Source organism: Thunnus albacares, chromosome 5 (assembly GCF_914725855.1).
Source record: "Thunnus albacares chromosome 5, fThuAlb1.1, whole genome shotgun sequence".
In the NCBI taxonomy this organism is placed as follows: Eukaryota; Metazoa; Chordata; class Actinopteri; order Scombriformes; family Scombridae; genus Thunnus; species Thunnus albacares.
Window position 1 is genome coordinate 18,999,458 of NC_058110.1, and position 24,774 is coordinate 19,024,231.

General features: G+C 42.1%; 1 protein-coding gene across 6 annotated transcripts in view; it reads right to left on the bottom strand.

The window, feature by feature from the left end:
- The window catches only part of LOC122982366 (neuron navigator 1-like), a 109,291-nt gene that overhangs the window by 30,929 nt on the left and 53,588 nt on the right, over nucleotides 1–24,774 (bottom strand). For all 6 annotated transcript variants that reach the window (XM_044351604.1, XM_044351607.1, XM_044351606.1 and 3 more), the window contains one exon: nucleotides 24,074–24,400. In XM_044351604.1, the coding sequence (XP_044207539.1) occupies nucleotides 24,074–24,400 (327 nt within the window). The remainder of the gene's footprint in view (nucleotides 1–24,073; nucleotides 24,401–24,774) is intronic.

The window sequence follows — 24,774 nt, forward strand, 5'->3', positions numbered from 1 at the left end:
TACTGCAGGTCACATTGATTTTTTTAAGATGCTGTGTTCTCCTGCACAGGATAATCCATCAATGCAGCACCATATAGGGCCATGAAAGTATTTGTGCTCGAGGACTTAGCCCATATTGCATCTTGAGAGCCTCAAACTCTGACACATGGGGCTAGTACAGACATAACATGACGTGAACATACCATAGCTATAGTGATCATGGTATATGTTACCTATCTGTAACTGAAGACATGAGCAGATTGATTACAAATGTCATTTCAGCTGCTTGTATCCATGAGGAATCAGCCATCTGCTGCTCTCTGGAGAGATGGTATGTTCTTATCAATGATATACTGCTATACATGCTGTGCTGACTTTTAGTCTCACTGATAAATTACTTATTCTACCAGTTTTTAATGATGCTCTGTTGTTGTCTGGCTGCTTGGGGCACTTGTAGAGTAATTAGCAACAAATCTGCCATTAAAAAATGGCTTTTAATTAGCTACCCCAACACGGGTCCTCCGTTGAGTTGTATTGTTAAACACTTACAGTAAATCATTGACGAGACTTGATTAAAAACTAGATCGCGCAGGCAGTCTGCCTTTGGGAACACACTAAACAGAGAAATTAATTTCCTCTTCTGCGTTATTTATTATTTCCTCTTTCTGTCCTGTGTCCACGATGTGGGATGGAACAATGTGTGATAGCTGCTTGGACAGCCTTTTTGCACATACACACACCACACGCAGCAGTATTTGGGCATTACAGGGGATTACAGAGCAGGCTGGAGTTAATGAGCTCGTAATTACTGCTAATTCCATCTGCCACCAGGATCAGAGCAGGCCAGGGGCCTCAGCCAGAGGTGCTGTATGTGTGTGAGTGTGTGTGAGATCTTAGAGGGAAATAGGAGGTCACATCCCTAAATGGCCATCACAGAGGAGAAACCCAGTTGTGCCTCTGACAGGCATAACCCTGACAGCAATGGCCTGGGGGTTTAGGACACAAACACACACATACATTGTATATACACGCACACCACAAACATGTACATATCTTATGCACTAAATTGCTATTGTCCCCTGGAGTGAAGCTTGAATTAGCTGTCAGAAGTGTGTGATGTTAGTAGCTGGTGTGAACGGCAGCTTTGCTCAAGTTGCTGCTCCGCTGAGGCCTGTACTAAGTCATCCAGGCAGCGTATTACTGGATCTAAGGTGTGTGTCTGAGTGTGACTGCACGTGTGTGGAAGAATATCAAGGTACATCGTTCTTCCAAGTTTTCCTTGCAAGGACGGGGACACATTCTGCAAATGCTTGGGGCTCTCTGGATGGAAAATTAAAGCTTTGAAAAGGCATCAAGAATCCCGGTCAGTATTTTTTTTTTTCTTTTTTCTCAGTGTGGGGGAGGTGGAGATAGATGGACAGACAGAGAAAACTGTACCGCTTAAGAAGGGGAGAAATTGCTCCAGCTAAGCTCTCCTCAGACAGCAAATTTATCTCTGAATCTCTCTCTCTCCTCCTGACCTCCCCAGGGTGGACGGATGAAGTTTGTTCAGAGTTCAACACATCACAGCGGAGAGTCGACTTGGCTCTGAACCACTTCATCGCCGTGAAATGAAACAGGACAGTCGAAACGGTGGACGGCTCCAAGCTTCATATAAGGAACTCGCAGAGTGGAGAAATACTCCTGGAACCAAAAATTGTAGGACTGTTGATCATGCCGACGCCCACTGGGTCATCTTGATCTTCTCATACTGTAAGCCCCAAAAAGGAAGACAGGAGCTGGGAGAGGTGTATAGACGATTCCTTGAGACGAACCAGACAGCTCCATCTTTGTCTTCACCATCTTCTTTGTATTTGTCTTCTTCTTACTCAGCTCAAACAAAGTTTAAGTATAAAAGCAAAAATTTCTGAATAAGAAAGGGGGGAATTATTGAACAATTTCTCCACAAAGTGGCCTTATGCTCTTAATATGGAGAGCACGACCAATCGAGTCAAAGAGTGTTAGATTTCACAAAAGGACTGAACATCTTACGTGGTGACCAGCAGAGCTCTAGTATGACCCAATAACCCTTGACCCCCAAAGTACCTTGAATTTCTTCCCGAGTCCCTCTCTTCTCTCCATGAGAGCAGGAAGCAGAAGAGGGACAGCACCCCTGAGACGAGGTGGAATGGTCTTTCAAATCACCTTCTTAAGTAGTTCATTCTGGGGTGCAGTGTGGAGCACTTCCCAGCCCCGACTCAAGGGCTAAGAACCGGGGAGGAGCTCACAAGGGGAACCCCGGCACGCAGAGGCCCAGGACAGGGGTTGGATCCAGGGGTAGAATTACCTCTGGCCTCCCTCCAGACATGTCAGCTGACTTAACGGCTGTGTGAATTAACGGCGCACAGGGGATGTTTTGGTTTGAAAGAGGGGGACCAGCGGCCTAACGAAAGGGAAGGAAAAGGAGGAAGAGAGGGAGGTACCACTTTTAAATGAAGCACGCTTCTTCCAGGTTGCTGTTAACTTGAAGCAGCTGTGCAAAAGACGGTGCCGCAGACATGTGCAAAAGCGCAAACAACACATACACAAACAGTTCCTCTGACTGCTGCCTTTTGATCAACAGAATATACTAAAGTAACAAAGCCTGGAACAACATAAACCAAGCAACCGACAGCTGTCTGGAGCGGAGAGCTGAGAACAGTAATATCCTGCTAGAGTGCACAAACACAGAAACACATCAAAACAAGCACAAGCAATAAAACAGAGTGAAGTACGATACAGCTAACCTGTTGGGTCCTGTGAAAGGAAAATGCTGCGCTGGCGGCTGTTTAGTAACAGGAATAATTGCTGCTGTTAACTGAGAAATCTGATAGTGATCATCACTATTGAATGCATCACAATAGGGAACTACCTTGCTACAAAACACGCTGTCATACACACACACTCATGCACTAATACTGTAGCAGATGGAGGAAGCATCGTGTCAGCAAGATATGAGCCTTGGTCTACGGGAAAAAGGGCAGTGGCACAACATGTCGGTACAGACCCGTAAATAAACATTTCAGAGTGCATCCTCTCCCAAAACAAAGAAACTTCCATGTAAGAAGAACAGATTATTTTTTGCTGCTCTGCCTTGACTTCTATGGTCACATCCCTGTTTTCTGATGACGACAGCTAATCATCTAATTCCACCACGCTTGATTATGTGTTAATCTCCAAGATTAGTGCAGAAGACAGCAGTCGGTCTCCGCTGTGAGATGTTAAATGTGCAGACTGCTGTGGATCAGTGGATTGAGGATTGATGGTACTTACAGTAAGAGGCCAAGCAACATCTCTTAAGCTAGATGGCAAGAAAAAATAAAGGATGGAGAGAAATAAAGAGAGTAGGAAAATGTGAAAATAAAACTGCACAAAGAGACTACAGATCTGGGTAGAACACCACTGAGCACCTGCCAAAGGTTGTCCAAACACCACCTGAACAAAAAAGAATGAAAGGCCTATTGATGGGAGCAGATACTCTTTCACTTCTTCTGGCTGAGATAAAGCTTAAAAACACCTAAAAACACACACATTACTCTCATGCTGTGCTGGGGACTGACAGGTCACTGTGTGTTTGTTTGTGTGAGAGAGAGACATTTTTTGCGTGTATATGCATACACGAACACCTGTGGCATGGTGATCAACAGGCCTTGGGGCGCACCCCTCAAGAGCACGCACCCATCACCTGCTGTCACTCATAACACGCACGCTCCGGTCATGCCACTTAAAAGTTGTTACAGTGAGTTTAGGAGACATTCCTTGCCCTCGGGTTGCTCAAAACACACACTTCACATTCCAGCGAGTGTATTCTGGAGTCCCACTCCCTAATCCTTCAACATATGCAGACACACATAGTGTACGCATACCAACGCATGAGCGCGCAGACGCACACAGAAATAAAACCGAAATCCGCAGCCTCTAGTTCATCACTCCAACACAAACTGGAGGAATCATTTCACTTTCCATTTAACTCAGAGAAGCCTTGAACGTTTCAATACGAGACGTTTTTTACTCATTCTACATTTCCTAAAAGACTACTTCACTGTCAAATTATAGCGTTTTCTGTCATCCGCAGCGAGCCTGTTAAGGTGCTGTGTTGTCTGGCTGTAGGTCTCACTCTGGCTTTGATGTAACAGAGAAAGTCACTAAACCACAGGAGGCACCACCTCATGAAAATATGAGCTCTGTTTGTGAACACAGGCTCCTGTGTGTACAATAAAAAGTGCATGTGCATGTGTCTTACAAGCACAGGTTACAAGCATCTGTTGTTTCGCTCTCAGGTCCTCCTAATGACCTTGTAGGCAGCGCAAGTAAACTTGTTCACGTAATTACAAAACATCAAGTCAGCGGCTGCATGGCTCTGTAGTTCAGTGAGCTGTTGTGTTTTTCACTGACCCCGGATTTTTGACTATTGTAAATCGAGACTTTCATGGATAAATTTGAAAATGCTGGTAGTGGGTGTGCAGAAAATAAACCTAGAAAAATTTCAGTCATGTAAATGATCATAGGGTCTGGTTGGTCAGCTGTTGGATCAAGTGGCCTGCACATGCCCAGTAGAAATGTTTTCGATTGCGTTGCCATTTCAATGTGAACAGGAATCTTTCGTTTGGATATTAAGCTTTCAACACGATATTTGTTTTTTTTAGATTTATCTGCCTTTGTATGAATATGTTTTTGTGCCCAGACCCATAACTCTTGGTCCTGCATCATGATTCATGTGGGCGTGAAAACCTCGTCACCAAGCCGTTGATTCTTCCAACTCTTCCATGGTCTGAGTCAGCAAACTGTGTTTCCAAAACAAACTAATCTATCTTTGACCCTGAGCCCTTAACTTAAGCACAATAGCTAAAATTTGTGTGTTTGTGTGTGTGTGTGATGACAACAATGTTGTTGTGATCTGAAATGCACCTTTGCACTGCAGCAAAGTTGCATCCCGGTGTTTGTGAAGGTGTTTTGCTTCATTGTTGTTGGTATGCTGTGAAAATGTCCTGAACAGACCAGGTAAAATAAATACTGGATGTTTTATTTACTAAAACTCAAAAGTTAGAGGGCAATGGCACGGTCAACCAGCAGGTGCCACCTGGCAAACTCAATCAGCATTTCATTAAACTGCTCTTCGCAGATTGATACAATTATGATGCATTAATTAAAAAACATACAGATTTCAGCTTTACTTATAATGCTACAGTAGGTCTTCAGCCAGCTGCTGACAATAAATTGTTAAAGCCTTCAGCCAATCAGACTTCCTGCTTAACCAGTGACCAACACTTCCCATTCGCAGCTAAATGACATCAGACACAAACCTGGTCTGTATCACGGTGACTGATTCTTTCAGTCACTGTGATTTTTTTGTAATTAATAGAAACTGAGAGGATTTGGGTGTGACACACATTAATGAATGATGTCACCAGCTTATAAATCTACTGTTTAGATGAAGTTGTGTTGTTAACCATCTGGATCTAGATAGGGGTAGGTCATGCTGAGCAGGCTGTTTGTATAGTGTTCAGATGACAACACACACAAAAACACACACAGGGACGCTAAGCTGATGTTGGATTGCTTTCACTATGACTAATAGAGTTGATCAAATCTTTGTGTTGGCTGAAACTGGTTAGCTAATGATGCATGTTTAATGTTTGGTTAATCACACACACACACACATGCTGACACCCACACATGGGCTTAGATACACAAGCGCAAAGACACACACACTTACTGACACCACCTCTGGCTTCAATCACATAGTTTGACTGCCTGAAAGGTGTGTGTGCCTGTGTATGAGGGTGTGTGTTCGTCAGGTTCTATGTATTTGACCGTTTATCAGTCTTTTGACAGCCAGTCTGTTTAAGCACATGTGTCCAACACAAACACACAGACAAAAACACTCTAGTCGGTCCTGAGGGACTTAATTGTGAAAGTGTGTGTGCGTGTCTGTGTGTGTGTGTGTGTGTGAGTCTAATGGACTGATATCAGGCCACTCCACTCTAATAGGTTTACATAAAGGGTCGATGGATGGTAGGGGTCAGTCAACCAAAAAGAGCAAAGCTGACCTCCCCACACACACACACACACACACACACACACACACACACACACACACACACACACACACACACACAGAGTCACACAATAATCAATCAATACCATAAGAGCATAAGAGCATCTTTGTCCTGTCTGTCCATGTTGTCTTAATGCGTCTGTAAAGAAAGTCAACTCTTGTATTATTCCTGAAGAGATTCCTCAATTCATTACCTCTCTGTTCTATGACCCACATTAGCCCACACATTAAGACACACAATTAGATAATGCTCACATGGCGTGGGCATAAAGATGATACGGAGGAGGCTTGCTGTTTTTTACCCAATCACAGCACATATAGGCTACCGGCAGAAGGCGTCGTTCAGAATGTAGGTCACCCGTTCACTAGAATGCGGTCCGGTCCCGCAGCGGATCGATACGTATACACCCACCCAGTCACATACATACCTGCCTCTGCTGACAGAGCCACCAAACACCAGCAACACCAGTTGTCATTGCATTCATCTTAAAACAATGGGCAAGCCATCCGATCGTAAAATACAGGAACACTTAAGGCGCGCACGCACATCATGCGCGTACACATGCATGCAGCATAAATGGACTCTAATACTCTCATTAGATGATCTGCAGTAATGAGTTTCCTTTAGTCTAATATAGATTCCTAACAAGGCAGGAACACCATAATGTCTTTTAGATGCTGCCTCTAATAGTCTATACAGGTAACCTGATAATAAAAGACGGTGCTGATTCAACATATGGCTTTGCGCATTGAGCTCCGTGCCTATATGCTGTAGACTGTATAGCTCCATCTGTATGCTCAACAACAGCCAGCTCCTCTTTACTCGGCGTCTAGACTGGGATTCACTATCCTATAACAGCCTAATCTGAGCGCATGCCAGTCACAATAATAAAACGTGCCACCATGCAGCTGTTGGAGTTTTATCAATGAGACATGCTGCTGCTTTTTACGCACTGACTCCGCCGGAGCTTCTACAATCTTTTCACCACCGTCAGGCACCTCGCATTCGCATCGTAATCAAAAGCAATGTCACCAGTGTGTCAATTAGCTTCTCATCCGGCATGCTCGGTCACATGCAGGCTCTGCTTTCATCCGTTACCTTGACAGAAAGTGCATTGTCCTCCCCGCGCGCTGCGGAGCCGGGAGCTGCAGCATTTTCCCGTTCAGCACGCGCCCACTCATTCTACAACAGTCCGGGTTTCACGCTGCTTTGTTCCCGTTTGGCATATCCGGCTCTGAAGCAAAAGAGAGAGAATCCAGCCCTTGCTATCCGCCGCTGATAACCGGGGAACCGCCTGTGAGAGTCTGCAGCGTATACTGACTGACCCACTCCCGCAGTGGCTCCACTCTGACACTCTCTCTCTCTCTCTCTTTCTGTGTCTCTGTCTCTCTCACACACACACGCTCACGGAGGGAGGGAGGGTGGGGAAGGAGGGGAGGGAGGCGATGAGCGAGAAAAGGGAGGCAAGGATAGAAAGGCAACACCCCAAATTCCTCCTCCTCCGGCCCCCGTTTCACTGATCGCGACCAGCTGTGCCTTTTCCAAAAGCGCATAGAGGCTTTAACGCGCACACAGCCGCAGGATAACGCAGTCATCACATTCTCTAAAGCGACATGTCAAGATTTTCACACTCTTAAATCTCTAATCAAACAGCCCACTGATTTCATTCATTCAACCCTCTGATCCCACGTCAATACTATTTAACGATTGATTCACTCAAATGTTGGTTCAATATCCGAATACAGGGGTGGAAGAAGTATCATTTACATTGAAGTAAAATGATCAATATCACAATATTAAAATGTTCTACTACAGGTGAAAGTTCTTCATTCAAGAGTTCATTACTAATATCAACAAAATGTGACTATAAGAATCAATAGTTCATTATACAGGATGCCCCATTGAGTGTTATTGTATTATTTTATTGTTATCATTGATGCATTGATGTATAATGCTGTACCACTTTCTTCTACGGGGTTTATGTAAGTGGCACTTACTGGCCTAACTAATGGTTAATAATTAATTAATGCTTTATATCAGTAATAAGCCATTTGTAAGAGCAGGTTTCATGTTGCAGGGCAGTGAAAAATGCCTTTTGCTTGGTAATTCAGCACAACCTGCTTGGCCTTTTTAGCTCTTTAATTCATCAGAAAGACCCTCCAATGGACTGTCTGAGGTCCATAAATTCAGGAAAAGAGCTGCAGAGCTCTTTTAAGCCCATTTATTAACAATTTGTTGACATTTATAACTGCAGACTCAGTGGCTTGTTGGGAAGTAAGTCACTATTAATGGGTCATGGATTACTTTTTACTGTATATATATTGTTCATCTGCAAAAATACATCATAGTCTGGTTATGTTTGGCATGTAAAATCGTAATCTGGAAGATAACCAGTTACACCAGCTGTCAGATAAAAGTGGTGTGAGTAAAAAGTACAATATTTCCCTGTGAAATTAATATAACAATAAAGTGGCATATAATGGAAATACTTGAGTAAAGTATCTTAAAACTGCAGTGCCTGAGTAAATAACTTCCCACCTCTGTCCTAATGATAAATATGTTTATTTAATATCACAGCAAAACTTTAAATAATAGTTTTATTAAGGAGAAACCACAACACCACTTAGACATCTCTCTGACATTTAAACTAAAAAAACACTTTGATTTATTACATGTGAATACCTTTCAACAGCCACCCACTGTCTAGAAGAAACGCTGGCTAATAGCCAAACCAATGGTGGCATAAAAAAGCCTCCATCAGGATGTAATGAACCAGGGAGGGTAAATGACTCCAGTGTTTCTATTGTAACAGAGTGTGTATTGGCTATTGGAGACATGCAGAGGAATAGAGAGGGTATCATGTATCCACTCCCCCATGAGCTCTGCCACCCCCCTCACAGCATCCAGTGGTGTTTAAACACTTTAAGCACTGAGTGGACCCCAGTGAATAGATCTGCCTGTCTGCTGGGTCTGTTCAATAAGTGAATGAAGGGTGAGAAAGAGACAGACAGACAGACAGACAGAGGAGGGGGAAGATGCAGATAATTAACACTGTCTTTTCAGTAAAGACAGCAAAAAGAAAATGGTGTGAGTGGCCGGGAAAGAAAGACAAGAGAGAGAAATAAAGAGATTGGGAAAACAGACCCACAGACAGAGAGTGAAAAAGGAGATCATTAACACACTCTTTTTTAAGTGTAGAGGGAACAAAGGCGGGATTCTTCAGGCTACTGCTCACTCGTACCATGCAGGGCCAGGTGGGTACACAGTGTGTGTGTGTGTGTGTGTGTGTGTGTGTGTGTGTGTGTGTGTGTGTGTGATTGGCACATTGGCATGCTGAACTGCAGGTGTGTGGAGCCACTGCCATCGTTGTTGCCTAGCGTCACTAACCAAAAGAAAGCAAAACAGTTTCTAGTCCACACATGCACACAAACACTCCCAAATTCACACACCCACACACTCGCAATCCTCCTTAAGTCAGTGTGAGACTTTGCTTTTATTTATGTCAACTCTCATCCCAGTTTCTGGAAAGGGTAGCTGGACAGCTCTCCGCGTCTGTCTGGCCAGCTTTTACTTTGACCACTGACTCATGTCCAGACATGCCCTCTGTCTCCCCCTCTATTTATTTGCCTCTCCTCATCAAAGAGTGTCTCTTTTTTGCACTGCTACCCTTCATTTCACTCCGTATCTAAGACCACAGTGCTTGTTTTCAATGTTTGTGTGTATGTGTTGGTGCAGTAGGCCAGTATAATTAGGTGGTGATGTAACTGGGTAATGACAGTATACAGGCAGGGTCATCCATATGACCCTGGGAACCTGTCACTCCTGTGCTGATGAAAGAGACAACAGACCTGGGAAAGCTCATCCCCCTTATCAGACCAGGAACACACACACACAGATAGATTCACATGCAACACTTTCTCAAACCACACAACCAAACATGTCAAAGATACATAATTTAGCAGGCTGAAATACTCTTAATTATCGCACACGCAGATTTCTCTGTTAATTTATCATTTTTTAATCTTCTTCTATCTAACTGTCAGCCATATCTTTTTCCCCTTCGCTCAGAAACCTTCACACGACAACACTTCCTTCACTCTGCATGCTCACACCACGTCCACATGATGCAATCTAATTTTTAAAATGCTGTTTCGTGTCAAAACGATTTGTGTCCACACTATCATTTCCGAGTAATTTCTGTAGAGACCCCTGCCCACAATCAAACACCTTAACAATAGAAAAACAGCTAAATCTTTTCATCTTCACCCTCATTTTAGCGGGGAAGAAACACATCACAGGCAACATCTGGTATGGAGTGAGACAGACAGCCTGGCTGAACAAATCTTTATGATTGCAATGTCAACAACGTCAACAGAAAAACAGGTTTGAAGACAACAGCTGCGTGATTGGCCGTATCGAAATCTAAAAGGCGGGATCGCAGAGAAGGTTCGAAACTGCAGAGTATGAAACGGTGATTTAATTGTGGCTCCTTAATACTACATGCTAACTAGCAGTCATATGGATGAAATTATTATTTTAAGATTGCGACATTCCACAAAATTGACATAAATACAGGTTGATGACAATCGCTGTGCTGTGTAATCGACCAAAAGTTCTGCTTAATTTTACGAGCAAACAGTCCCATTACATCATGTCAAAGCTCAGTTCTCTCAGTTTCTATTCTGTTTTCGGCTGAGAAAAATGGCGGCCTAGTATGGACAGAGGGCTGAAACAGGGAGAAAAAGATGCGTTTTTAAATAGGCTTGATGTTGATGTTCTCTCAAACACACACACACACAGACATTCGTTGTCTCAATGTCATTAAAAGTGCTTTCGCTTCGCTGTAATCAATTTAAAAATATAATGAAAAATATATTGATCATGGTTTTAAGAATCTCAACATGATCTCTGAGGAATTTAAAGATCCAGTATATTAATAAATATTCTGTATATGATATGCAAGTTTTTAATAGAGACAGTACAGTAGAAGGTGAATGTGCAGTTATTCTGCTCAGAACTCAAAGGCTTACCATCTGAGGCAGCTGGATTCGCGAGATCACGCAAGAATCCAACTTGTCAGGCTTCAAGTTTTGCACTTGTGTCCAGACTAACAGTGGTTTGGACCAATCGGCATCCTATGAGTAACTTCTGGCAGCTACTGGCGTGGTTTAGGTGCGATGAAAGCGAGAAGTTAGCCCGTGATAGATGGTGATAGACAGATGGTTCATCCAATCACCTGCCAAGTATTTTTTGAAAGTGCCTGCTCTTTTCCAAACATTTTCCAAGGACAGTTTCTCAGATGGTTCTGTGTAACAAACCATCTGGCACATCAGGTTAGGTTAATGCAGTCTTTGTTTTTTTTTTTAAAACACCCTAAGTTAGACATTAGTTATGTTGCCAAGATTGCAGCCAAAGTACTCAGATTTGTGAATATGTAAAAACAAACTGTCAACTCACACACGCTCACACACACACACACACGCATCAGCGTTTTAAAAACACAAATGCTGAAAACATGACCTCACAGCAACACACTCAGAGTTGAACATCAAAGTGTATGTCACAGGCTATGAAGGTGCTCTTTGGTTAATTGAGGGACCCTCCATGGCTGGACCACCAAAAGCATCTAATTAGGCTCTTGCTTGAGGACCTTATTATTGAGGTCTAACCTAGCTGAGGACAATATGAAGTGGAACTGCTTAGAAACTTGACTTCAAAGATGCTTTCTGTTTCAAGAGACCCAGACAAAAGAACAACAACAAAACATCCAACAAACTACTGAGTTCAAACATAGCTCAACAGATTTCTGCAACCAGTTCAGCCTGTGTCTCCTGGGAAAATAATGAGGATAGGTTCACTGTTGGCAACATTGATGCATACAAGAAAAGATGGGATTAAGAGATGGTGTAATGAGGAGAACAGGAAGGGAGAATGATGGTGGGGGGGCACAAAGAAAAGTGTGTGACTAATGTCGAAACAACTCCAGAGAATAACACGGTGGGAGTCAATGGGAGGGAAAGAAGGTTAATTCTTATGCGAATTACAAACCCCCGTCACACCCCACTGTTAAACTTCCAAGGCTCAGCTCTAGTGTGCATATTGTATGTGTGAGTGTGTGTGTGTGTGTGTGTAGCGTAGATTTGAGGAGGCTTCCACCCAAAGCTTCCAAAAAGCTTGTCCTTAACCATGCAGTTTCATTTACCCCCCATAGAGGAGCTAAGCATGTACTTTAAAGGCTGTATAGATGTAGAGGAAGAGTATGAAAAGCCACGTTTTGATGGCAGGAACTTTCCCCAGATACTAAGAATCTTTTGAAGACCTCAGTCCCTCTACCTGTGTTTCCATTGGAGGGACCAGAGTCTGAATTAAGTTCCAGGGAGATTGTTTTAAAAAAACGCTGCTTGGGGGGTAGTACGTTCCAAAAGTACAGGAACTTTGGAGGCAGGGTTTGCAGGAATTACTGTCGATGATTGGTCAAACATTCACAGCACGGCTGCTTCAACTTGTGTGCAGCTTCATTTATAAAACAAGGAAGTACTCTCGAATCGATTTAGGGCCGGTTTAGGACAAGCTGAGGACATTTCTCTTCATTTGATAACGTTAACTGTGAAGTTAGACTTTTCTGTCGGCTTCCTGACTCTAATGCGGGAGAAAAAAGACATGGATAGTGCAAGCAAGCTGAGAGCAAGAGTGAGGCAAGAGAGAGAGAGAGAGACAGCGCGGCAGTGGTTGAGCGAGGAGAAGGAGCGGCAGCAGCAAGAGCAAAGCAGTGAATGTGAGAAATAAAACATTATTTTCTGATTGTTTCACAGTGGTTACGTTCTAAAGCAGAAATAAATAACCATCGAACACTCAACAGATGTTATACTGTGGAGACGGATGCTCTTAGTTTCAGTGTCATTATTATCCTCTGTATTTCTCCTTTTCATTCATTCATTACATCAGACTCATGCAGTAGTAAATACAAAGAACAGGACAAATCTGTGTTGTTGTTTCCTCATGTGTTCATACTGTGTCTCTAAATGCTGCCATCATTTTTAAATTCCTCATGGGTCGAATTTCCATGATCTATCTGGTTCCTCAGATGCGATGGAAACGCAGACAGGACTGCACTACTGGGACTTTAAAGTTCCAAGTTTAGTCCTTGAGATTAGTATCTCTGCATCCAAAGTACCTGGAACTTTTGGTGGAAACAGGGCAAATGAGTGAGAGCAAGGTTAGTGGGAGTGTGTGTGTGTGTGGGTGTGTGTGCATAGGTTAGGAGGCTTTTTCTGTGGGAACCAATCTTCAGTGGAATGATCATTTCCTCAAACTCCTTTCGTAATGGCTGTACTCATTTAACACTGAAAACTTACCACAGTCCACTTACTATATCATCTTGTGGCATCTGTCTAGGATTTGTATAAAGAGCTTAAATAAAAGAAAAAAGAAAGTAAGATAAGCCAATTACTAGCTAGCTACTTTTTACTGGACTATTTCTCCAGTAAAAAGTAGTTACAATGAAAATTCTTTCCAGACAGGTCTGTGGATTATTCAGGACTGTTACGCTGATTTTTTTAGAATGTACTGTAATTTTCTCAATACTGTGGGCATCTAAAACAAAACTCCATTCACTTCCATTGTATTGTAGTGTAGAGGCAAAGCACAAAAAGAGGGTTCATACATCCAAATTAATTAGATATGTTCTGTCTTCTTGAACATCAAAGTGTATGTCACAGTCTATGAAGGTGCTATTTTGGTTAATTGAGGGACCCTCCATGGCTTGACCACCAAGAGCATCTAATTAGGCTCTTGCTTGTGGACCTTATTGTTGAGGTCTAACCTAGCTGAGGACAATATGAAGTGGAACTGCTCAGAAACTTGACTTCAAAGATGCTTTCTGTTTCAAGAGACAAAGACGAAAGAACAACAACAAAAAAAACAGCCAATGAGCTACTGAGTTTCAAATACACTGTAGCTCAACAGGTTTCTGCAACCAGTTCAGCCTGTGTCTTCTGGGAAAATAATCAGGATATGTTCACTGTTGGCAGCATTGGTGCATACAAGAAAAGATGGGATTAAGAGATGGCGTAATGAGGAGAACAGCAAGGGAGAACGATAGTGGGGGGGGCAGAAAGAAAAGTGTGTGACTAATGTCGAAACAACTCCAGAGAATAACACGGTGGGAGTCAATGGGAGGGAGACAAGGTTAACTCTAATGCGAATTACAAACCCCCGTCACACCCCATTGTTAAACTTCCAAGGCTCAGCTCTAGTGTGCATATTGTATGTATATATATATGTGTGTGTGTGTGTGTGTATGTGTGTGTGTGTGTGTGTGTGTGTGTGTGTGTGTGTGTGTGTGTGTGTGTGTGTAGCATAGATTTGAGGAGGCTTCCACCCAAAGCTTCCAAAAAGCCTGTCCTTAACCGTGCAGTTTCATTTACCCCCTATAGAGGAGCTAAGCATGTACTTTAAAGGCAGTATAGATAGAGGGAGGGTATGAATGGGTGAGAGTCGGGTTAGTGGGAGTGTCTGTGTGTGTGTGTGTATATATATGCGTGCATAGGTTAAGGGGCTGGCTTTTACTGTAGGAATGTCTTCTGTGGAATGATCATTTCCTCAAACTCCTCTCTTAATGACTATACTCATTTAACACAAAAAACTTACCTCAGTCCGCTTATTATATCTTGCTGTGGCATCTGTCTAGGATTTGTATAAAGAGCTAAAAAAAAAAAAAAAAATCTAGTAAAAAAGTAGTTCCAATGAAAATTCTTTCCAGACAGGTCTGTGGATTATTCAGGACACTGTTACACTGATTTTTTTTTAACTGACTCTGAATCCCCAGTACAGCGCTACCCTGAAAGAAACAGTAGAGACCCTCAGAGGCTTAACTTCACTGAGACTGTTGTACTGATTGCTAATTGAAAAAAAAAGTTAATGTAGTATGGTAATGGCCTTATTTCTGTTTAAATTATAGTTATCAATTATTCCCTGAAACATATTCTCTTTGTTTGCTGTTGACTTAGAGTACATCAAAAGGGAAGGGAGGAATTGTTATGTATTTGGAAAAGAAGACATTATTGCAATATTTAGAAAAGGCAACTAGAACTACTTTTTGTTAATTGATACAATGGTCAGTATACCTTTTTAACAGGATTAGTGGTGTGTCCGTGTAGTGATCCCTGTGTGATTGAATCTGCACTTGAACAGTAAAGACACTTAAATTGTATCTTGCAGTTTAAGTGAAGAAAAATAACATACTGACATTTTCCTCAATGCAGTGAGCATCTAAAACAAAATTCCTTTGTCTTCCATTGTATTGTAGCGGAGGCAAATTGTCAAATACAACACAGGGGAAAAAAGTGCACAGATGTTTTGGCTACGAATGCACACCGAAGAAGCAGGGGGTGCAAACCCCCATTTTATGCTTTGGACTTTGACTTTGGTTACACGCATCCCGGCTTCCTCATGTCTTTTGGTTGGACGCAATGTTTTTTACTTCTACAGTGGAGGAAAAATCACAGAGATGAATATCACAAACCCTGGACAAATAAAACCAAAAGATCTGCATATCTAGATACCACTTGAATGAGGTGAGTAAATATGTTTAATTTTTTGGTAATTTAGGTGAACTGACCATTTATATATTCTATTATATTTTACACACACACATTTCTTTGTTGTAGTCTTCATTGACCACTGACAGACTCAATCTGAGGCCTTCCTCTAAGTCTTAGTCTAAATCTTATAAGCAAAGGTTTGTTGACTGAATGATGTCACTCTATATGGTTTATATATGTGCTTGTTGGTTTAGCATCATGTTCCTAATCAGTTGTTCCTTTCAGGTCATTTCCCCACTTTCATCTCTTCTGTAGGTTGAGTTGAGATTATATCATATTAAAATAAAATCAAGTGAATTCAAAACATCTCCAGGAAGAGCGTGATGTGTCTCTTTCCTTGAAGGAAACGGGGTGAAATTGGTCATCGGGCCAAAAGTCGTGACATTTTGACCTCTATAAGTTAAAAAGCTGAGTCCCCTCACATGCACTCACACTCTGTTTATTTCCATTGCACGCTCACTTTGTTGACATGGTAACACATCCCTCTGAACTACGTGGGGGTCCACACACATACACACACACACTATGGCCACCATAACCCTCCTACCCACCCCCTCTCCTTGTCCTTGCAGACTGCTGACCAAGTCCCTGAGTTCTCTTATTCTTTTTCAACCCCGCCATCATAGGAAGCCAGGGATTAGCTAGGATTATGCCGCAGCGTCTCCATAGAGATTTACCGGGCCTCAGCAGTGGGGGGCGTCCAGGAAACAGTAGCCATGACAGTGGTTTTGGCATTTTGTTGGTTGGTGGGTGGGAAAGAGGAAGTTGACGTATATTGCGATTTATAGGTACGTTATTTTTCTTTTAGTCATATCCAAGAGGAATTTGAACAAATCTGTCTGTAAGTGAAGTTCCCATGCTGATCTAGAACATGTGTTTGTTGCTCAACATCAGTATGTTTCACAATAATGAAATGGCCTGTATTCAAACTAAACATATCCATGGAGACCGACAGGAGAAGAAGTCAAGCATTCCTGTAACAACTGACTGTAGTCAGCTTGGACATTAACGCCAGCGTGTATGTGTGTAATCATACATGCATGTGTGTGTGAGTGTGTGTGGTGTGCATGTGTGTGTGTGTGTGTGTGTGTGTGTGTGTGTGTGTGTGTGTGTGTACACAGAGGGAGACAGACGGAAAAAGAGAGTGATGAAAAGAAAAGAAGTACAGCAATATTTCCTTTAGCAACAGTGAAAGTCGCCGCGGATCAACGTACAATTACTAGAAAGTCTAATTCACTTTTTGTGCCTTGTTTGTTTTGCCTTAAAGTGAAGAAATGTAGTGTAATGACAGCAAATTAAAAATGTTACTAATCAAACCACATTGCTCCAAGAGTCTCAGCAAACACAAAGGAATAAAACAAGGTACATAAGGACATTGTTCTCACTGAAATGGGAGGTGTCAAGGGGGTTTCTGACTGCAAATCCTCCTGCAGCCCCATATGTTACTCTCCGTTAAATCTTTTAATGTGTGTGTGTATTTGTGTGTGCATGTGTGTATGAGTGTATATGAGTGCATGTGTGAGTGTGTGTGTGTGTTTGTGCCACTGTAGCAGACAAACAGATTAATGCCATTATTGTTTGTCAGCGGCGTCCTGCTGTTACAGCTGGTGCCCGTTACATCATCCCTGAGAAAAATAGCCAGGCAGATAAACAATATATTAAAGTATAATTTTACCCACTAATTATGAAATAAATGTAATTATCCTGTAATGTAAGTGTGGCCGTCATGCTTTGTTAACTCAAAATGAAACTATAAGGCCTCTCAAACTGAGCACAGTCCAGACTGATAACGTAATCCCTATATGTTCATATGTGCTCATGTGATCATGGTGATTAATCCAGAAATGCTGTTTGTGTTCACTATGGGCGTTCTCTCGAGTGTTTTGCCCGCACGTGCTGGGACAAAGAAAGAGTGCACTCCTCCACTCTGTCAAGTTCGTCTCAATAATGACAGGAAAAGTAATTGATTACACGCCACACTGAGCAGACAGAGCCAAAGTAGCGCTGCACAGAGCCAGAGAGGCCCAGAGAAGAGCAGGTAGTGGATGACAAGAACAACACATGGCCCGTCACCCTCCTGAACCGTACCTCAATCTGCCTTTCATCAACTTTTCATTTGAATCGCACTGTCTCTGACACACAATCATACAGAGAGAAATACATAGTGAGAAATGGAGAAATCTCAAAGCAGAAAAACATATCCATACAGAGACTTATCTATCTTTTGTGGTGTCTTTCAGTGGACAAACAGCCCCTTCTGCATAATAATGGATTCAGCTGTATTATTTTTGTTATTTTTAGCTTGTGTTGTTGTTAATCAAACTGCTGACGATTTCTCAATCCATACTGCAGATTTTCTGATTCTTCAATATGTAATTTCTTACTTTTTTAAGGAAGCCATTGGTCTCCATTCATTTTCGTACGGTTTAAAAATCATCTGACTGCCTCTTGGTTTGCTTGAGTTGTATAATTCCTCACAGTAAACATCAAGTCTGCATTATGTTCCCATTATTGTTCCATGGTAATTGATTTTAAAAAGGTTATCTCCCAACGATTGCATAACTGACTGATGATAAAAATCAGTGCTGACATGACGTTCACTGTGATCCACTGTGATTTTCATACCATATGGAAAATGGTATGGAACCAACGACTACTTGGAAAAACAGATTTAAAATTATGAAACACTCCAGCATAGTTTGCAAAATAGTCACCAGTAAATGGACTAAACATGCAAGTCACTGGTATAGTCTTTTAATGGCATAATCCATAAGAATAAACACAGAAGGACCTATTTCAGAATTTCAAATCTAAGACATTTAAAGTGTGTAAGAAATGATATAGAAACGCAACCGAAAAATGCAACACAAGTATTTCAAAGCTGTTAAAGACTGTGCTGTACTCTATTGCTGGTTAGCTTTAGATCAGGTATACTCATAGCTGCGGTGAGAAAACAAAATTTAATTTATCTACTGTTTTCTGTCCCAAAATCCTGAAATCCATCTTGGAAATGTAATTCCAGGGTCATAAATTATTAGATGAATGTCACTGTTCACTTGTACACCTCACTGGAGATGGGGAACATGGCTGTGATGAATTTAATCATCTGAGTGTCAAAGATTAATTGTCAACTTCATCTCAAGGTTAAAAAGGCCAAAAATGCAGTTTTCTCTACTTTACACCCATTGTATATAATGAGAGTCCATTTTGATCATAGCTTATGTTGTGGCAGTGTGTAGAGTCCGGGAGAGTGTGATGCTGTTCTTTGGGAGGGGGTCTGTGACCGCAGTATGAGTCATAGTGTAAAGATCTGGCTCCTAGCAAGAGGGAAACCCTGGGTGTGTCCACTGAGGATCACATCAGAAGGAAGTGTGTGTGTGTGTGTGTGTGTGTTTGTGGGTGTGAGTGGGTGAGTGTGTGTGAGAGAGAGAGAAAGAGAGGGAGAGAGTGAGTAAGTGAGTGCGTGGATCACCTGTAACGTAAATCGGATCCAGATGTAGGAATAGGAATTTATTAATCAGATGTGTCAGGCTGCGTTAGGTTCTCTCTTTCCCTCTCACTCTGTGTGTGTGTGTGTGTGTGTGTGTGTGTGCAATGCATGGATGTGTATGTGAGGTTCTAGTTTTTGGCCAGTAGATGGGGTTAGAGTACAGCAGAATTGAGTTTGACCTGAGAGGAAAAACTATGCTGTCTACACCCAACCACACCCATACACACACACACACACACACACACACACACACACATGCATTTGGTCTGGAGTGTGGTCTTCAGTAACGACCCTTGACAGCCCTGTCCCCCTGGAGATAAGGTTTAGAGGCAATCACAAGGTCTATTGAGTTACACCTAATTAGAAGCGCTTAACCATTGATACGGTCAGATTGCCATCAGATAAGGGCCGGATAATGACCTCCAGTGTTTGAATAAGACCAAACATTTAGTGGCAGGCATGAAGCAAAAGTAACAACTGATGATATCAAAGCCCATTTCAGGTATCACTTATGTTGAAAACACAGTACATCTCTGTTTAAACGTTCCTCTTTCTGTTTAAGTTCCTCTGTATTGTGCTGTGAACATCTCAGTTCTGCTTTTCTAGAAAGCAGACAGCACTAAACCAAAACACTTAAACCTGCAGACTCTCAGAAGCTTCAGGGAGCTTTGTGTGTGTGTGTGTGTGTGTGTGTGTGTGTGTGTGTATAAAAGTGTGTCTGTGTGTGTGTGTGTGTGTGTAAGTGTGTTTGTGCTGCTCCAAACAAATGTTTTCATAATTCAGGCAGTTAGTGCAGTGAACCAGCTTGTCTCGCAGCGTAACCATGGAAACCTTGCGTTTACTAATGGGAGGTCGCTGAGGATAGGAGCTCTTCCATCCGGAAACAAAAGCGTCTGCGCCCAGCAGGGCAGAAAACAAGCCACACGCTCATCCAATCATCGATACGTGTGTATGTGCATGTTGAGCCCATTATCACCAGCAGAACAACAACAATGGCAATCAATACTGACTATCAAGTCCAGATGAGGCTCAGAAACCTATGTAGTCTTTATACTTCATTCGGTTTGGCCATATAATCATTCACACACAGACACAGTACTCTTATTACTGCCCATAGATATTTCAAGATGCGCTCAATTTCCTCCCCATACATTCTCAAACATTTAACAGTGCTACAAAGACTTAGAAGTGTTGTTATAAAGAAAAACCCCCACTAATGACAAATAATTACATTTAGTTATCTTTTGGGGTTACCTATGTGCTGCAACTTGTTTGCTTGACTCTATTATCATAATATGACAATAAATAGTCACTATATAGTCAGTTGCAGGCATTAAAGCTTGTAGTAATGGAAGGAGGTTGGTGAGGAATACCTCACTTATACTTTTGGCCACTAGGGGGCAGAAGAACTCCGAACCAGAACGCCATACACACAGTCCTGATATATTATCACCATAGAAAGTTAGCTAACATTTTAACAAGCAATAGCCTACAAACACATCCAGCAGACGTTTTCTATTCAAGAAGGCTTTTTCATCCTGTTATTCTATTTATGTTATATGTTGTTAACGCTGTAGCTTCACTGCAAATGAAAAGTGCAGTACAATTTAAATGTACTATTATTCATTATTATTACTATCCCATTGGAGTCCTACATGTCTGGGCTGGTATGTCTGATTTATTTCTGAAATAAATAATAAATATCTGGATCTTTAGCTTGTTATATGTTTGATTTTGTTCATCAACCTTTTGCTAACTTTGTTTGCCTGTCCTTTGGTGAAGGACACGTAGAATTATCAGAGCTTGCTTGCTGAAAAGAGCTGCCTGCTGCGGCTGGAACCAGATTGATGAGAGAAATGAAACTGAACCGTACAATAAATGGGCCATAAAATCAAAACAAAGTATTAAAAGGCTCTATATAGCTGTAGATTTGATAAATGTTTCTTTGGCACTGCCAGCAATCTCTTTCGCAACTCATTGTTTATAAAAAAAAAACACTGATGGATTCAGATTTAAGTCCTGACCATTAAAACTGTCAAGGTGTAAATCCACAACCTACATTGGACCACACCTCATTACTGTTTTACATTAAGTATACACACACACGCACACACACACACACAGGAGAGCGTAACCCCTTCGCCCTGTTCCCCTGTGAGAATTACGTCTGTATGAGTGAGAGTGTGGGGGGGATACTGGGGGCGGTCTTGTTCCAGATGTAAGTGGAACTCATCAGACAGGCAGAGGCCCGGTCTAGAAAAGCACAGGAAACGGACAACTGATATGAGAGGTCCTGACTCAGTGTGTGTGTGTGCGTCTGTATAGGGTCGGTGTGTCAGGCAGGTCACGGTACAGTCACAGTAAACTTACCTTTGCATGTGAAAGTGATTCATGCCTATATAGTATAACTCAAGTGATTCACAATGTGACTCACAATAAGTCAAATCCAGCTCATCCGTATATGTTTATGACCAAACTAGTATTCGAAGACACAGTTTCCTTTTCCATTTCCTTTTAACAGAACAAAGAGACAACGACTACATAACCCAAACAAAGAACATGTGTGTGTTTGTGATGCATAATGTATGTAGGGAAGTCCTATGTATTATATATGGTGGGATGAGATATGGTACTGTAGTGTGACCTCTGGATGACAGGGCTAGTGCCTTTATGTATTATGGATGAGGATGTGTAATAAATTATGAGGTAAGGGAGAGTAATCCAGCATGGGGCTTCTTCAGGTTGACAGGGTGGAGAGAGCAGCAAGGAAAGGAGGAACAGCAGCACTGGCCTGCCCTCTAGTGGCGAAGGCGTATTACTTTGAGGCCGCTGCAGGCAAATTATAGACAACAATTTTGTGATTCATAGTTTAAGTAATTTTTAATGCTAAAATGCCAAATGTTTGCTGGTTTCACCCTTTTGAATGCTTTGTTTATGTCACTGTAAACTGAATATCTTCAGGGTTTTAAATGTAGATTGGAAGCAAAAAAAAACAATTGAAAATGTCACATTAGGCTTTAGGAACTTATGATGGGCATGTTTCCTTTCTTTTCTTACATTTTATTGAATGAGCCTTTAGTTTTACTTAAAAGTTCCCTGGCTGGAGTCAACTTGGGGACGTTAAATGACATGTGTGTTAACTATTTAGCTATCAGGGGAACCTCAACTGATAAATTGAGGATGAAAATAGTCCTTAGTTGCATTCAACTGTACACATGTTAACAATATATCATCCCTTGCCTGAAGCCTCACTTAGTGCAGCTTTAGAGATTGTAAAGACATCATGATACAACATTTATTTTACTATCTTGAATAAATCAATTTGATCTGAAGCAGACAGAGATAAAAAAAAAAAAAACAGCTTCAAGCCTGTGAGCCTGTTTTGCTGTTTGCTTGTCTGCTTGTCTGCCTCTCATCTCTGTTTCTCAATCGTTTTCCTTTAGCCTGCCAAAAAATGTTGCCTTTTTCTTTGCCTCTCTGCACACAAAGCACACCATAAACCTGCAGGACCACTAATTGAAGGCCATAGCCAGATACACAGTAATGCTATGGGGAACCGGACTGTGTTGCAACTGATTTCCTGGTGACTGGGGTTGCATTTTTGTGGTTACCATGGAGATGTCAATCTGTGGCCAATAGGGGTTTTTTTTTAGTTTAGTTGTTCGAGCCGTGCAGCTTTACACATACACACTGCAATATTCATAGTTTATGATGAGATAATGTGTTTTTCTTTGCTGAGCTTAGAGTTGGTCAGTGAAACATGATACTGCATGTGCAACTGAGTGAAAATTGTGTCATACCCCTTCATATTGGAGAGCCGCGAGTTCTCCAAAACAAACCAAAACCAAGGAACACAACTTACACAACTTCTACATTGTTCATCAAGTCACAAGAGAGAGAGACAGACAGACTGACGAGGACTCAGGGAGCTAAATAATAAAGTTGAACACTAACAACAGTGACCAGATGCTCAGTCTTATGACCTGATTCCATCGTCAAAGAAAAACAACAACAACAACACACTGTATGTTCACAGAGGAACGGTACACATGTTTCGTCATGTTATTGTCATAAATGACACACTGGTGGACACCCAAACACATGATTGGGATTATTCCACTCCATTCCTCATATTCCATTATTTGGCATTTAACAAATGACTATTAGAGACAATGACATGTGGAGGCAGTATGAACTGAACAGAAATGTGTGTATGTGTGATGTGAGAAACAATACCTTAAAAGGCGTCTATAACAGGGAACAAAGTTTCAAAGACAAAGGCATACACAACACAGCATACCAATGAACATTTCAGATAATCTAAGCTGAAATAAGTCACTTTCTGGTCTCTGATGTGATCTCAACATTAAACCTTTTGATCCAAGGAATCAACAGCTCGTTTAAAAACAAAACTGATTTTGACCTTGACATCTCTGACTGATCACACATTAGCTGGGCAGACTGAGGTACCAGCTTTCCAAAGACATCTGCATTCTAACTCTGCCAGGGGGCTCTGGTGAGCCAACACTGCGAGGGGTCCTCCGCATGGCAAAGCTGGCAGCTCAATATGACAGGATGATCTCTCCGAGGGGGCCCTGTTGATGGTGACATCATTCCTGGACTTTGCCAGAGGGTTGTTTTATGACTACGGCAGAGCCAGCTGCGCCAGGGGGGCTACAGCTGCCAGTGTCAAGGCAGACACCATGAGAGGGGGCTTGTGATGCATTACAGAGGGGCTGAGCAAGGCTTTGTCATGCCGGTAAACCAGTAACTGCACGCCTGAGTGCGGCTGTGGGGTTGTAACAGTTGGGAGGTGGCAGGATTCACCTCACAAGCAATGCTAGGATCGTTAATGAAACAGCAGCGTCATGTGCTCATGAAGTATTCTTATGATAGCTCATCACTTTCAAATAAAAGAGACTTACCCATTCCCCAGATCATCAATATCAACATCATCTTCCTCATCCTCATTTGGGCTCTTCCCGCCGAGGTCACTGTCGCTGAGGTAATCTCCCTTCAGAAGGGACGGATCCGAGTCATCCAGGGATTCGATAAGGTGGATACGAGAGTTGTGGCTGATCCGGATGGGAACTTCTGACTGGGTGTTACCCGTGGACGGGGCCTCACCAGCTTGCAGACGGGGGCTGGCTTGACCTTGGCGCCACGACAACGGAGAGGAGCGATTTGATAAACTGGAAATGGAGAACGCAGCAGCTTCGTCGCTGTCATAGCACATGGTCCCCTCGACACAGCTATGGGATGGGAAAAAGATGAAAAGTCTAAACTTTCTGAGGTGATTAAAATAAGAAATATTCACAGCAATGTGCTCCACAAGAGCTTTATCTCCTCTTTTTTTCTCAGCTTAGGATCTGCTTCTTCCATCCAACCACCTCTACTGCATCTTTTTCTCTCACATGAATCTCACTGTATAATGCCTTCCTGGTTTTAGCAAAAAATCTGAAGGGGCTCAGGGATTCGTTAGTTGCCAGGTGTCTGTGTATGTATGTGTGTGATGTGCCTTTGTATATTTGTACAGATGCATAAGTAATATGTGTGTCTGTTCATGTTATTTTCCTGCCAGCAAACATGCTTTTATGTTCTTCTGTACTGTGCGTTAAGCTTCAAA